The following is a 16,626-nucleotide window of genomic DNA, read 5'->3' on the forward strand; positions in this document are numbered from 1 at the left end:
TCACTTCTGCACTGTCTGCAGTAGACAGCTGGTCTGTTGCTGAAATGAAACCCTTGAGGCTATCTTAGTGAAGAAAAAGGTCTATTTACCTCACAGCCCTGGAGGTTGAAAGTCTAAAAGCATGACACTAGCTCTAATAAGGGTCCCTGGCTGCATCAGCCCCTGAGGGTGGCATCATGGCCAGACTCATAGAAGGATGCCACAGGGTGCTTCAGGGGACAGGCTTTGGGTTTAACACTGCACTTTCAAGAGCTAATTCAAGTCCCATTGATGTTAGTCCTTAGTGAGGACAGTGAGCCAGTGATCCAAGAATATTGCCCTAGGCTCCACCCTTTCATGTCACCACTCCTACCAGCACCACACTGGGGACTGGCTTCCAACACAGGAAACGCTGGGTGACAAGCTGCATCCAAACTGTAAGCATGTCCTGACTTAACGGACAAAGCAACCTCAGCCAGTCCTTAAACAGGAGTGTCTTCTATGCAGTTAGCTAAGACGAGGAAAATGCTCTAATATCCAGGGGCAGAAAATTCCGCCTTTTCTTTGATAGGTATGGGAAGAAGCTGTGTGCAAATACCACAAATTCCCATCCACAAAGATAGTTGTACATTTTTCAAGAATAGATATAATCAGTATGAATCAAAATTCTATTACAAAAAATTGATTTTGAATATTGGTGAAGTACTTGAAGAAGCAACTGAAAAAAGGCTGAGCGCGGAGACCACTCAAAATATGGGGCGGGGTCCCTCACGGTAAGGCACCCTTCTCCGCAGGGTCGGCTTTTGGGGCTTTGCTACCTGGACCACGTGTATTTATTTAAACCCGCATATGTTGGCAGCCACCTGCAGTTCTCAGCAGGGATTAGTAGGTTCTAATAATTATTTTCACATACTATGCAAAGTATTAAAACAAAGCATTAAAGGCAGTTAAAATAAAGTATCCATGTCTTGCTAAATAATACTCAACACAGGAAGGTAAGAGACGATAAGATGGATTATGGAGGTTTTTATTAAATTATAGAACCTGGCAGTCCATGTCCTGCAGCACCGCCTCCTCTCCGCGGTGAGGGGTGCAGGGTCCCACGGGCCCTTCACTTCTTGAGCTTCTTCTGGGCGGCTTTCTTCTTGACCATCTGTAGGCGCTTCATGGCGTTCAGCTGCGACTCCTGAGATGTCGGGCCTTTAAGGGACGCCGAGGGCCCGCTGCTGGCCTCGGGCGTGGCTTTGCTGGTGGCACTTCCGCCGGGCCCCGAGGGGCCGCTGCTTCCATTCCCGCTGGGCTGGCCGCTGCCCCCTGGCACTACACTGGTGGGGCTGGGAAGACCTACTTTGCTGACGTTGTCGCAGCTAACCGAGCGGCTAAGGCTGGTTTTGCCCAGGGTCAGCGGAGGCGGCGGTTTCAGGGGCACGGTGGGCGAAGCGCTGCTGCCGGGGCCCACCTTGGAGCCCGGTCCGCCTTTGGATGACGTCGCCAGGCCCGTGAGACCCACGGGCTTCGGGCCCGCGGCGGAGGCGGCAGGCTTGCCCCCGCTGTTCTGCGTGGTGGAACCCAGCTTGGCCGTTGACGGGCCTGCGGAGGACGTTTTGGCCGCAAAAGCTGCCCACCCGGTGAGGCCGCTGGTGGCTGAAGAGGAGACGCTGGTGCTGGACGAGCTTCCTGAAATAACGGTGGATGTCTGCAAAAAAGACACACACCTGGTGACGCCACGTGTACCGAGCCCTACGGCGTGTGTAACACCTTCCGTGTGCAACGGGCTTGCTTATTCCATTTTCATCCCAAAGTAATTCCTTAGGAAATGTAAGCCATGCCACAGAACTGTGGGCTTAAGAAAGCTGATGTGAAAAATCACAGAGAATCAAACTTTGCTGTAGGTAATGCGTGTGTTGCCATTTTCAGAGCAGAAAGTTTTCAATGCCATATTTTTGTTTGGAACTGCTTGTAGATTCAGTTAGATGCCATAGCAAAACGAGGGAAAAAAAGCCAAAATTAATGCTTTAACTTATTTTTTATGGCTGTAACCTACCTAAGAAAGACATCCAATTCATTTAAAAAACTAAATCTACACTCTATGGTTAAAAATGCTGACATCCAGGATATTCCAAAGATGCCTTGGGATAAAGACTCAAACAATTATTTAGTGAGTGAATGTGTAAAAAAAATAAGAAAATATCCATATATACAGATTCTAAATCTACATTTATAAGAAAAAGTTGCTGCCAAATTTTGAGCTGCAGCACTGAAAATATATGCAGATGTGCAAAGTGACTACTTAGAAGTATGTAACTCTCACTCTATATTAAAAAGAAAAGATCTCATGAATTAAGATTTACAATTTGCCCATGATGCCGTTGGAACCATCATGTAGCAAATTCCCGCCTTCGCATAAGGGGCTTTGGCAACTGTGAGGGCGCAGGGTGGGTGCTGGGTGGGACTCACTCCCAGGGGTTTCATTCCTGCAGAGAGCTTCAGTTTCTCCCGGAACTTCCTGCCTCAGCCGACACTAAGGCCACATGTAAGGCTCTTATTCACATGAGAACAAACATTGTTACTTTCACAGTAGGCACAGTTTTTCAAATTAACTTTGAATCAAACTACTTACTGACACTATCTTTGTAGTAAGAAGTGTTAGTTTCACCTACGAGTAAAGGCTTATAAAAAAATAACATTTTTCTTTTAAAAATGGTTATGATAGGCTTAATATATTATATTTTAGAATTGAATTCTGCAAGTGCTTCTAAAATAATTTTAGCTTTTACAAAAAGCCTTGAATATTATCTGTATGTGAACATTTTTAAGCAACAGAAAAGCAATCAGAGTAGAGCACTCTGGGATTCTTGCTTCAGGAGTTCAGGTTCTGGGTAAATTCTCTGAAAAATGACAGGCTATTTTTGTATAACAACATCATATGATAACTGTCTCATTAGATTATCCTGATTAGGGAAACTTTGCATAGAACATAAAGTCCGGCAGAAATGTACATGGGTAGTGAGAGAAAAAGCTAATCAAGGAAGCAAAAGGGTTACAGGCGCAGTAAACTTTTTAATTTTGGGTTTTGAAAGATTTAATTTTTCCCCTTGCTTTCTATTTAAACATAAAACATATGGCTAAATGATTTTTCAACAAACTTCACCAAAGAAAACTCATTCAAAGTAATTAAAAAGACTAAAACTTATGAACTATAAACAAGGAAACAAGTTGTATATGTTTGGCATTTTATTTTAATGGCTTGCTGTTGCCTGGTATTGCTTTTCAACAAAATGACAAATGCTTTATAATACTACCAGAGGCCAGATGTAGAACAGCAACGTGGGGACCATGGAATTCCTTTCTATTTCAGTTTAGAAAATAAATTTCCCACAAATTTTCAAGTACGAACTTTTTTCATTCTAGTTAGAAAGCCATTTTCTTTTTACATGTGAGTGGAAACAAAGTTTTCATGCCAAAAATGGATTCATTTGAATCATAAAAACACCAACACCTCTCAGACAAAATGAAGGCTGAGCGCATATCTGACACAAAGTGATTTCATGCTGCATTTTCTGAAAATACACAATCGTAGTAACATGGTTAATAAAAAAAGCCTACCAACAGTAAGTAAGAATGTAGCACTCTAATTACTTTTAGAAAATTATTCTTACTGCTATTTCAATTTCCAAGTCCTTTTATGACAAAACAATAACGGATATACTTTGGATACCAACTCTTCTCTAGCTACTTTAAAAAACAATCACCAAACAAAAATATCTGTCTTTTTCAAGAGTGCTATATATTCACATGCTTTTCCAGCATATCAAGATTATTGAGCTTGTTACAGCTATTGAGAAAAAGTTGTCAGTGGAATTTTCTAGGGTCAATCTTGGAGAATCTGGGGCTAATATATTTTTTTCAATTTTTAGTACTATGTTTATTGGAATATTCAGCTCAGGAACAGTGTTCCTATTGTTGTAAAACTAGATTAGACACACACTTTATTGTATAATGTAACAATGCTAATCTGTTAACAATAACCTAGGGGTGTGAAGGGTGTGAACTGGGAATGAGAAAAGTGAGGCTCTCACTGAGTAGCATAGTAGTGACCCTTCATAAGGAGACAAGGCGTGAAGAGGCCGAGCAGCACAGCGGCCTGAGGCGCAGAACTGCTGCCACTGTGGGAAGCGGGGAAGCGGGATTCAGATTCTAAAGCAAACGCCTGATGAGGTGAAGGCAGGGTTGGGATGAACGCGGAAGCACTGTACCTTGACTTCTGTCCTCTTGAACGCTAGGAAGGTGGTCTCTTGTTTGAGCTTTGTTTCTGGTTTCTTAACCAAGGGATCCTTGACGGCGGGGGCTGCGGAAACCACAGTTGGGGCTGGCTTCTGCGGGGGCTTCTGAGTTTTCTGAGCCTGTTGAGGTCAGAAAATAAATTAGATACTAAATCTTAACTGACTACACAAGAAATATAATAAAAAATTATCACCAGGCCAGTTGTAGAACAGAAATAGAGTTGAACATTTAAAAAAACAGACTGCTTATCACAGTATGAATAATTTCATAGGTTTCATTAGCTTCTTACCAGTAATGATAATAATAAGGTTTAGAAATCATGCAGTTTAGGGTTGGTTAATAGCATTTTAACAAGACAAACCTAGCTGTGTTTTAAGGAAATTCTCAAGCTATAGTATAGCTTCCCTTGGTGTAAGGCTTTGGCCTGTCCCCGCATCCCCATTCCAAAATCTGTGGCTGCTCGAGTTCCTTATAGAAAACGGTACATTTGCATGTAACACACACACCTTCTGTAAGCTCTCTGTCATTTCTGTGCTATACCAAATATGATGTGACTGCTATGTAACAACATACTGAATGGTTTTGGAATTAACGACCAAGAAAAAAGTGTGTATGTTGAGTGCGTGCAATTTTCTCCTTTCTAAACGAGAGTCGGTGTAAGCCACAGATGCTGGGCCTAGCCACCACAGTTCAGCTGTGTGCGCCAGCTGCGCCCCAGCTCTGCTCGCTGCGAAGTACGCTCCACACCTCCCGGCAGTTAGCCACACACTTCCTGCTCGGGCCCCGGCGGAACCCTCTGGGTACTGCAGGTGAGTGAGGCACAGGTGAGGGAATTATACTGTTCTAAATACAAAATGGGCAAGGGAAAGTACTGATAAACAGTGAACCTTTTTGAAGGTTCCCCATACTGCACAACTAGATAAGCCAGGTCCTTGGAGAAAGTTCATCACTACAAATTTCTGTTATCAGAGGAGAATTTCTTTCATTCTTCCTTTACCGAAACAAAAACTACAGTTTTACTTTCATGAATAACTGATTTTTTCCCATTTATTTATTTATCTTTGGTAACAGGGATCGAGCTCACAACCTCGTGCTTACCAGGCAGGTGCTGTGCTGCTGACCTATACCCTTGGCCCTTTTTCTTTTACTTTTAAACTAAATTAACTAGCTCTCTTATGAACTCTAGTCATTTTTCAGTTTGGTTCTTTTTAGCATTTTACAGGAGGAGAATAAAAGCTACATACACAGTACGACGCAGTACTGGAGAGCATTTTTTGGTGTCACTAGACCCAGGATTAAAGCCTAACTCACTCACTTCCCCAGCTACGTCCCCCAGATAAAACACGTGAGCTCCTCAAGCCTTGCTCTGGTCACCTGCAAAACGGTGCTGATTCCACCTGTCCGAACAGCGAGCGGGTCCTGGCCTGCGCTACAGGCACGTGGGAGTGCAGAACAGGCCCGGCAATTACCGGTTATTCCTCCCCGTTACTTACCAAGGATAAGGAAACAGAATAAACAAGAAGCTGTCCACACTCTGGCAGCTGTCCTGTAGTCGTTAGAAATCCTCCCAGAACCACATAGTGCTACACCGGGAGCTTGAGTGTTGATTTCTGGTACTAATCTACATCTCCTCTTGGCTCACAGTGAGAACAGAATTAGAAAATGACCTGTCCTGGGCTCTGCTCTGATGCTCTGCCAAGGAATGAGATCTGGTCATCCTGACACATGGAGCAAACATTTAATTTGCAAAGCAGATAAAGAATAACTACTCTAGGTGAGAAGGAGATGCTTAGAAACTGAACGCATGGAATAAGGACAGTCACAGCATGCATATTTGGTGTCACGCAGAGTGAGGCTGTATGGTAAAGCATTGGGATGGACAGGCAATGGGTCAAAAAGAGAGGGACTCTCCATACATGCACCCCAAGATTCTAAGCTCACTGCATAAGTAACTGAGAGCCTCTGAGAACACTGAAGCAGATGAAGTGAGCATTTTAGTAATTATTTAGTAATTCTACATGCACATGAAAAGAAGTAAACAACTCCTCCTCCCCATCTCCTCTCTGCTGATTTTTCTTTGGTACTACTAGGGGTTAATCGCAGCTTTTGCCCTGAGCTCGACCTCTAGCCCTTTTTATTTTTTATTTTTGGACAGGATCTAGGTTTCTCAGGCTGGGCTTGAACTTTTGTCCTATAACAATAAGCCAAAAGGTGAACAGAGGGCAATGAACAGAGAGGGTTTGGCCTTTTGGCCTAGAAACATAAAACATGCATCTTGTATACACAACATTTACATAATAGCTTAAATTACTTGCTTTTTCAGAGTGCTAACGTCCAAGTACTTATCTTGAAAGCACTTTGTCAATGAAACAGCAACAAATACTACGTATAACAAAGAAAACTGTGATTCCTACCATTCTCTTCATCTGCCGGGTGCATCGGGCGCAGTACCACACCAGGCGAGGGTCGTTCACTTCCTTGTCTGTCACCTGGGGCTTGTGGCAGTCCTGGTGGTAGAGATTATGGCACTCCTGACATTCCACTAACTGATTACCTGATGCCACCGTCATCTGTCTGAGAAAAATGTACCATTAAATATTACACATTCTTGGAAAAAGCAATTCAAAGTTCTCTCTTGGATGTTTTGGTAAATCTCTATAAATTTTTGCTCTTACTATAGAGCAAAAAGAAAGCCAGAAAGCCAAAGGAAATAGTGAGCCCTAACATAAACCCAGCATGCGTGCTTCACTTCTCTGAAGCTTATGTTTGACCATAAATACATCCGATGCCCGCAGCTGGGCTCACTGCTGGACTCTTATTCTTCCTACCGGAAGGCAGGAGACCTCGACTCTCCTTGTCCGACGGCCTCATGACACTTTTCTACCACCTCCAACACGCTCTTTATGCTAGTTGGCTGCATGCGGTTCTCCTCATTGGGAAGGAGTTCCTGAAGGTAGGTCTCAGCCTAACCATCCACAGTGCTTAGCACGCAGCTCTGCAGACACAGGGTGTCCAGCCAATGTCCTCATCAGCGGACCAGAATGCAGAGATACAGCTCTCAGGAAGGTGGGAGTTCTGATAGCACAAACAGCAATCTTCACAGTCTTAGATCATCACAGTAAGCCTCCCGAGGAAGGGGTCCATTTACTAGTTCTCTCCAAATTAAAACCCTAGCATTCATTGATAAATGCTAACTTTCATGATAGATAAAGGTGGAAATAACCCAATACATGTGAAACCCAGGAAGTCCCAATCCCGAGCCTGCTCAGAAGCACACCTGGCCCCTAGCACACCAGCTCTCTCCAGGTTCTGACAGCCTAGAGTTACTCAGTGAACCAGGACTTCACATTTCTCAGGCCAAGAGCACCAGAGACGGCAATCTTTTTTTCTGTGTTGGGCAACGAAAACCACTAACAGTTAAAGACTAGCTCCTGACAGAAGGAGTTCAAACCTAGTCATTTGATTTTAAAACTGTGTCTTCTACTAGGTAGAATTAACTGTTTTCATAATTATGCATCTAAATGTTAAAGTACCACTCAGAAAAACCTATATTCCTTTCATTTTTATTATCTTTAGGAAAAGACTTCACTGTGTTTTAGAAAATATATAAATTAGTTTTAATAAGTACTATGAAAAATTCAGAAAAGAAACAGGAACACAGACTTCTCAACAAGAAAGATGGAAAGAACTAAAGAGTAACAATGATCACCATCCCTCTAGAGCCCAAGAGGGCAGAAAACAGATTACAGAGCAGCAGCTAGGGCTGGGGTGCAGCTCGGCCACACAGCATGTGCATTGTGTGATCAAAACCAACAGCAACCACAATACAAAATCTGTAGCCACAGTCAGGAAGATAAAGCATTTGCTAATTTTCAGGATGTTAACTGTTACATGGGAAGTTCGTAAGATATAATCTATTTCTTCCATATCCCCCCAAAATAAAAACACATTAAGAAAACCCCTCACAATTACAGTGACCTTTTTGTAGGTGGAAGCTGTTTACTGTTTTTCAAAGAAACAACGGAATCTGTGGCCAGGTGCGACTCACCTACAGACAACGCAGGCCAAGCCCATCTCCATGGCAAAGTCATCGGCACTGGTCTCCTCGAAGCTGGAAAGGTCCGAGATAGCTAAATCCTTGCTGGTCTGGACAGTAATGGGAGAAGATCGTGTCTCTGGTTTCTCCAGCCTCGGTTTCTTTGGAATATCAACTCCTTCAGTGGTGTCTGCTTTCATCTATAACAAATAATCGATCAGAAATGATAATTAAAAGGGACACAGCAGAATAAATTATAAATCACCAAGGGACAGGGTGGACAGTGTGCAATGATCAAGTACATTTATGGGTATTTTCACAGAGCTGGAGACATAAACTACACCTAAAGATCTGTAGAACAGCTGTATTGCATTTATAGTCAGTATGTTGAAAAGAACTAACAAGATAGAAATAAATGAGTTGGAACAGCGAGGCACATATTTCTCTCTGTACTGTTCTACCTACTATGGACTTTTCAGAAGTTCGATGAATTTTTTTACACTGTCTTTTTTTCCCTAACAAAATGCTTTAACTTGAGCAATACTAGCATTAATAAAGTTATTTTTAAATACTTAAAATTACAAACTGCTATTTCAAATGTACTGAAAATGAGTAATAACAAGCTCTCCACTAGTCATCCAGAATGAATACATGGCCTTATTTTCTTCCAAACTAATTCTGGCTTCTTTAAATTATAAGTATTTTAGAGAAACCTGTTAGATTGGCAAAAATTAAATTGGAAAGACTTGCAGGATTTGAAATTCTTATATTGTACTTTGTTGGTGGGAATATGCATTTAGTATCTTTGTTTTGAATAGCAACTTAGCAACGCCTAGGAATGTACGAGATGTACATATCCTATTACATGCACTTACAAACATCTTATAAAAATATTAACATGTGCACAAAAAGATAAGCATGAAGCAGGTCAGATACACAGATGCTCACTGAGGTTCTATGTAGTAAGACAAACAAGAAATAACCCAACTGTTCATCAGCAGGGGAAAAGATGAACTGATACATTCACAGAACGAGAACTACGTGGTTAATTTTAGATCCACAGAGATCAACATAAATTTCAATAGCACATTGTTAAGAAAAGCAGTTATTAAACAACATAAATACATAGCAGATTACCATTTGTTTAAGTTTAAAAGCACAAAACAATATTTAATAATTTATGAAAAGCTACTACTTAGCACAAGGAAGGAAAACATGTGGTAACACATCCGACCTTCATGGTAAGGTTGCTGAAGATGTTTTTTAATGTCCTTTTTGTTAATTGCTAAAATCTTATTTAATATTTGCAGAAATCAACCAATATATAATCCAAGCATTATCTGTGAGTTTTTAAGGCCTTTTCCTTCAGGAACAAAGTTCATGTTTAGTCACTTACATTTTTTCTTCTTTCTCTCTCTCTCTCTCTTTCTTTTTTGAGACAAGGTCTTGCTATGTAGCTCACGCTGGCTTTGAACCCATTTGTGTCCTAGGCTGGCCTCAAACTCCCAGTGATCCTCTTGTCTCAGCCTCCTGGGCGCTGGCATCGCAGGTGAGCACCATCACACCCAGGTGTCCTTTATGTTCATGTTTTGGTTTTATATCCTGCCACATTTTACTTTTACTTCTCAACAAATATTCCAACAAGAAACTCTGAGGCACAGATTAGAGAACCCATTTGAAATTACTATATAAGAAGGGCTCAAATACTTGATAACGCTTCAGTAAATGGTTAAGTTTCTTTTATTCACTTTTCAAAAAAAATCAACATCTATGGCTATTAAAAAGTATTATCTGAGTGATTATTATGTACTTGTACTTACTACATAGAAGAAGCACACATACAACCTGGTTTCTTTCTGCCTGTGGAACAACTGACTTGCTTTCTCATAAACTAAGTTAGAACAAACCCTACCTTATCAGCAGGCCTCTTCTCAGCCTCTTTCTTGGCCTTTTCAGCCGAAAGCATTTTGCCATTGTTACTGACAGGAGGAAGACTGGATGACGTTTTGGGTTCTTGCTTAATAGAAATAGATTTTGTGCTTGAAATTTTGGGCGGTTCCACATCCTAAAGGGTAAAATAAAAAGATATCAGTAATTACTCAGACAATCTACCAAATGAAAAAGAATATATAGTAAATTTAAATAATTTTAAGCTAAAAATTAAGACACTATGTTATGGCCAGTATAGCACACTTTTTGAGGTGGCTGTGCTGAGAGACAACTGGCACACACGACTGTGCCTGTGTGAAGTGCAGAGTTTGCTAAGTGCTGGCACAACACTGTCCCTGCTACCAACACAGACAATGTGTAGGGCACTAACTTCCTGTGGCCCCGGCAGAGTCGAAGTGGACACCATCTCGAGCTTCTGATTAGAACTACAACTCCTCAGACTGTCCCATCTCCTGCTTCTCAGCTGGGGCCCCAGGACCCCAGATGGGGGTGACTTTCAGGGCCAGAGCTTTAGAAGGGTTGGGAAGAAAGTCTTAATAGGTATGAGAGACAACACAATATGCAGTCATAGGCCTATCATAGTGACTGAAGCTTTACATACTGTACCTACAAAATAGTTCTTATTCTTATTTTACCAGTAAACAAGAGGGGGGTGTTTCCTTGTTGTAAAAGGAAGAAAATGAAAAATACCTATATCAAAGGATCATTGTCACTTAAAATTAATGATCCACATGAACCACTTGGAAAAGTGCACGGCGTACAGAAAACATTCATGACCTACTATCATCATCATCATCGACTCTAAGAGCGAGGCTGGGATTTAAAAACGGTTTCACTTTGCAAAACAGGATTCTCATCACACAAGGCTGCTACCTCAGCTACGGTCATTAAGCTCCATAGCTCTAACTTCACCCAAATCTCCTTTTCTTGTGAATTATCTCACCCATATTTAATTCACTTTCTTGAAAATTTTTTACATTATTTTTTGTCCTTAAAAATTACAGATTAATTAAAAATTGTGGTTAAATCCAACAGCTTAAAAACAATTCTGTCCATAAATAGGTGGAAACTGAAGTAAATCATAAAGAAATTGATTTCTATACAGAGTATCCCCTGGCCAAACTAACTATTCTGTGTGCTGTAACAGTTCTCTGAAAGCCTGAGGGAAGACAAGAAAATGAAAGAATAATATTTTTGTGCCACAGGAGAGATACCACCGTGCTACTACTGCAAAACTGTCTCCCAGCTTTTTATTCCCGCACGAACCTTTTGAGTGGGGCGGTAACTTGAATCACTGCCCCGAGCCAAAGACTCATCAAGCAATGCTTTTAGCTTCTCAGCAGAATCTTTACTCTTTGAATGTAAAAAACCTAGCGCTTTCAAAAAAATGGGATCCAGTTCCAAGTTCACAGTTGCAGCCATTGCAAACACCTGGGAGGAAAAAAAAAAAAAAGAATGAAATAATTTAGAGATGGTATGCAATTATCTACATCATGGTTTTATCTAATTTGTTCTTTTGTGTATACAGTAATAGATATCATGCATGATATAAAATTTAAAATGTCCAAAAGATTATTATGCATACAAAGGAAACTTCTTTCTCATGCCTGCTGTCATCTAGTTTTCTTGTTTCCCTTCTGAAGCCACCAGCACCGTCAGTTTTCTGTGTCTCCATGGAAGGCAGTGTTTGATCAGACAGCATGTCTGCTGTGCCTAGAGAGCTGTTCTTAGAGATGTGTGCCCCTTTAGCACACTGTGCGCAGGTCAAGTTTACTGCACACCCAGGCTTCTTTTAACCGTATTTCCAACACAAAGGCAAAGGTTTAGGGAGCCTGTGAACGTGCTGTTGGGGAGGACACCCCAGGCAATGGTGCAAAGGTGCACCGAGTGACTGGCTGAGCAGTCACTGCTGCTCTTTGACTCCTTATCCCTCCACCCCAAATGTGAACGACTCAGAAAGTATGTTCAGGATAACCTCATTGGATCCCCAGTGACACTGAGGTATCTCACTGATAACTTATTTTGAAAGACAAAGGCTCCAGAGGCTGGCTTCACTTCCCCTACAGACACCCCGGAGACCCCTGGGAGCTGTGGCCCAGGAGCTCAAGGAATAAGCAAGCCGACTGGAGATAAACATCAAAGGCTTCTGGAGTTCTACAACACTGAACAGTTTTGTTTTCAGTTAATGCCAATGCTATCAGATGGTTCTGCTGGTTCTCACTTTTTCAAATTCTTCTCCAGGCAAGGAATTACTAACATAAAAAATGCACTCTTTGTATTCAACCCTTTGATCAACACACTGCCACTGAAATCCTCTTCTGTCCTCCAGGGAAGCGTAACAGTAACGCAGCACACTTGCACTGGCGCAGGTAAGGAGCTGTCAGCTGTTCCACAGCACTCTCCCACTCCCAAGGGCTTATCACGCCACTGACACCTGCTGTAGGTTGAGTCCTGGCATGTAAGGTGCAGGCTGAGAATGGATGGCTTATTCCTTCCCTTCTCATTCTCTCCAAATAGGACTGGACACACGCGCATGCACACACACTCACACACACTCTCCCTGGGCTTATTTTAAGTTTCCAAGAAGGTATCTATTTCATAACTTCAAAATTATTGTCACATTGTTTTCTCTTATAACAAAACTTCCTCAGCATACTATTGACTTTAGTGGGTTTTTTCCTTCATTGCTTCTGCTGATTCTGCAAATCCTACAACTTGGCCTTTGTACTACTCCAAGAAAATGTTCTCCCAAAGGCAATTCAATCTTACGCAAATCTAAATACTATTTTCACCTACTACTCCTTTCCCAATCTTCTTTGTAGGCTGCTCCTATTCCAATAAAAATGACACTATCCTGGGTAAAATCAGGTCTTTTCTTGTCTCACCCTATACCTCCTCCTCCCACAATTGTTCTCTGGAGCATCCGCTGGGAACAGAGAGAGGGGTGAACGCTGACCCCGGCTCCTTCGCCAGGGAACTCGGGAGTTGGGCCCAACCACCAGGCAATTCTGTTCTGCTCTACTGACCTAGATGATGTGATCTAGTTTTTTGCCAGTGATAAATCTGTTGCTGCAGCCCACGTTTCTCTTCCAAGATCTGCCAGCTGAACTTGGACATCTCATTGGGGCCACCTGTGGAACACATCCCTCACACGGTCATTCATATCCTCCTATCTCCCCGCCAATTCTTCTTCTAGAAATCTCTTTTTAATATATTTACCCCACTGCTCCTGTTAGAAACCTGGTAATCAGCTTTAACCTTCTCCCACCCTTTCTTCAAATTCAGTTACCTTTTCTAATCGTTACTGTTTCCACTCAAAATCAGTCTATTATCACCTATTTTCTGGTCCCCCAAAACTACTCTTGTTTACCTTCCAATTGTTTCATATCAGTCATGTATCATTGAAGTGTTATATTTGAACTGGGTCTTGACAGGGTTTGGAAATAAGAAAAAAGGATAAAGTCTTCCCAGAGAAAAAACTAATGCTATGCTAGCTAAGAGCTCTGCTGTAAGGAATATTGGGAATGACCAGTATTTATTTGAAATATTTTAATCACATCTTACGGTCCAAAAGTTAAAAAACAGAATTCTTCCCCCATCTCCAATGCTCTACATAATTTGGTATTACGCAAAGCACTTAGAACAGTGCTGACTCCAGTGTTCCCTGTATGTCACGCTGTGGCCACCTGAAGAATTTCAAGTCCTTGAAGTACACCTTTCTTTCCTCACTGCTTTAGTAGCAAATGCACTGTACCTGTCCTAGTTATACTTCAAGTTTCACTATTTTTCTGTACATTTCCTCAACACAAGTAGAAATCTTATGTTACATCATCCAAAAGTGGTATTAGGCACTACAGTGTTAGTTACAGAAATGACGCCTGTTTTTCTCTTTCAAATGTAAATGCTGCGAGGGCAGACACTGGATTGTTTTTGCCAATTGCTGTTAACTCACGTCTACCAGAGTGCCTGGCAACAGTGAGTATGTAGTAAACACAAGGCCAGGAAACACATGACAGGTACGCCTGCTGTCACAAGCCCGCCTCTCTGAGCTCAGGTAGGCTAGATTTCCTCTCCTGTCTCTGTTTCTCTCTCTGGCCCATCTTTTTTTTATCTCCGTTGTCTCAGTACTGCTCAGATCTATCCTGGCCTATCTTCTTCAGTTCTGCTACCATTATTTTCCTTGGTAACAATATTATGTCTTCAACGATGACTGCTACACAAATGATTTCACATGTGTTCCCCCCTTAGTTCAAATCCCACATTTCTAATTGTTTAGTAGACATCTTTACCTGGCTGTCCTAGCAGTATCTAAATGAGATAATCCTGAAAAGTTCCTTTTCTCACACTTTATTCAGTGAATAACAAAATTTTGTTAATCAGATCTGAGAGAGAAGTCTTCCCCCACCCCTCATATCTAATCACTAGGGCTTTCCTGTGGATTTTCCTGGACTCCACATTTCCCACACATCTCGTTTTCAACTGCACTGATACTATTCAAACTCTCAGCTAGCTTACTTGAATGATGCCAATAATCTAATTGTCTTTTACTTCAACACTAGTCATATTAATTTTCTGAAAAATCAACTTTTCTTTTTCTTTTTAATTTTCCTGCTGAAAAGTTAGACTTTCCACCACCCTCAAAATACAGTAAAGTCCAAATTTCTTAATCTATCATTTAAGAAGATTCATTAACTGACAAAAACTGTCACTCATTTCTCAGATAATCCTTACAGCAGAGCCCTTAGTTGGCACAACACTATAATTTTTCTCAGTCTGGGAGGACTTTACCCTTTTTCTTATTTCCAAATCCTCTCAAAACCCAGTTCAAACATAACATCTAATGAAGACTCTTGATAGCTATTGTGCTTTTTTCACCCCAAATCCTATCAGTAAGCTCTCCTTTTAGTATATTTTCTAGTGTTTCTTCATGGTATCAGGGCTTTCTATGTTGAACAATACTTTTTTTGCACAAGTTTTACACCATCCATAAAACAAATTACTTTAAGGGCTGGGGAAAGCATCCCACATAGCTCACTTGAGGGTTCATTTCTGCAAAAGGTAAAAGGAAACTCTGTCTCCTACCCCTAACAAAACCAAACATCAAAAAAGCAAAAAAAAAAAAAAAATTCTGTTTCATATTGGGAACTTGTACGATACAATGTTTATAACTATAATATATATATATGATATATATATATCATATATATGATATATATATATGTCTTTTTGAGACAGGGTTTTACTATGTAGTTCAGGCTGGCCTTGAACTCACTTTGTAGCTCAGGCTGATCTCAAACTTGCAATGATCCTCTTGCCTTAGCCTTCTGAGTGCGCACCACCACACTCCGCATAACTACAATACTCTTTCACCGGGCTGAAATTCATCTGTCCCAATAGGGTGTATACTTCCTGAGTAGGGACTTCCTTTGTTGGTGGTGTTCACTGTCATTTCATGAATCCCTGAAATGTGGCAGGCCCTTAAATATTTATTGAATGAATCAACTAAGTTTCTACTACTTGTCACTTTTTGGGCTTCTGTGATCTCTGTAACCTGAATTGGGTATTCATATATAAATACATGCATTCCCTTAGATCTCATTTTCCACCTTACTGGCCTATCTCAGAATGACTCTGAAGTTGATCCTTCTCTCTGTGCCCGAGATAAAGGAACCCGACAGTACAGTGCAACCTCAGGACTGTCATCTCCTGACAGCTCCAAAGAGCCTCCCTTTCCTGTCTCTTTGCAAGCTTCCGCAGTCCTTTCCAATAAACATTCTATCAAAGTCCCTCCACGGAGTGCCCGGGCGTGCCAGTGGCTTACACTGATACCTTAGGGACACACCTGGGGACGCAGGGCAGGTGATTCGTGCACCGATCCCAGCGCGGTCAGAGTGGCAGCGAAGCCGGGAAGCACAGGAGGCGACTCGAGGAAGCAGTGTCAACCTCCGACACTAGGAAGGCCTCACACAAGACGCGAGATGCTGGAAGCTGGGTCTGGGGACTGGCTGTGCCCGAGGACGGTCGGCGCGGGGTTCCGAGCCCCGAGGCCCCACCCGTGTCCTCACTAGCGTGTCCCGTCCACGTCGCCCTCGGAGGAGGCTTAGTTCTGGCTGAAAGTGGGGTGCGGCCAGGGTAGGGTGCGCACCCCAAGCCCCAAATGACTGGACTCGTCCCTGGGCGGCGAGTAAGCCAGGGCCACACGGGCTCTACGCCCCCTGTCCCTCGCGGGACCCGAGCATCCCCACTCAGTACTCACCTTCCCGCCCACCCGCCGTCCCGCGGGGCCGCCCCCGAACCGCTCCCCGCACGGCCGGCTTCGGAAGCCGGGAAACAAAAGTTCCGGCCTCGGAGCCGAGGGGAACGCTTGGCGGAGCGAC

The 16,626-nt window shown here is 42.3% G+C and overlaps 1 protein-coding gene across 3 annotated transcripts; it reads right to left on the reverse strand.

The window, feature by feature from the left end:
* Window positions 1-990: 990 nt before the first annotated feature.
* Ints12 (integrator complex subunit 12) lies at window positions 991-16,618 on the reverse strand. Of its 3 annotated transcripts, none has more exons than XM_005002891.4 (7): window positions 16,506-16,618; window positions 11,516-11,680; window positions 10,212-10,364; window positions 8,312-8,499; window positions 6,678-6,837; window positions 4,236-4,382; window positions 991-1,675 (listed from the first exon to the last, which is right to left on the reverse strand). In XM_005002891.4, exons 2-7 carry the CDS (start codon window positions 11,669-11,671, stop codon window positions 1,091-1,093), a joined length of 1,389 nt encoding a protein of 462 aa, XP_005002948.2. In that variant the 5' UTR covers window positions 11,672-11,680; window positions 16,506-16,618; the 3' UTR covers window positions 991-1,090. The 3 variants fall into 3 exon arrangements, with proteins under 3 accessions (XP_005002948.2, XP_003468029.2, XP_063116664.1); XM_003467981.5 differs by lacking the exon at window positions 16,506-16,618 and adding an exon at window positions 16,092-16,492; XM_063260594.1 differs by lacking the exon at window positions 16,506-16,618 and adding an exon at window positions 13,276-13,386.
* Window positions 16,619-16,626: the final 8 nt, after the last annotated feature.

Source organism: Cavia porcellus, unplaced genomic scaffold (genome assembly GCF_034190915.1).
Source record: "Cavia porcellus strain 051 isolate PalLab524CR breed Dunkin Hartley unplaced genomic scaffold, mCavPor4.1 scaffold_14, whole genome shotgun sequence".
In the NCBI taxonomy this organism is placed as follows: domain Eukaryota; kingdom Metazoa; phylum Chordata; class Mammalia; order Rodentia; family Caviidae; genus Cavia; species Cavia porcellus.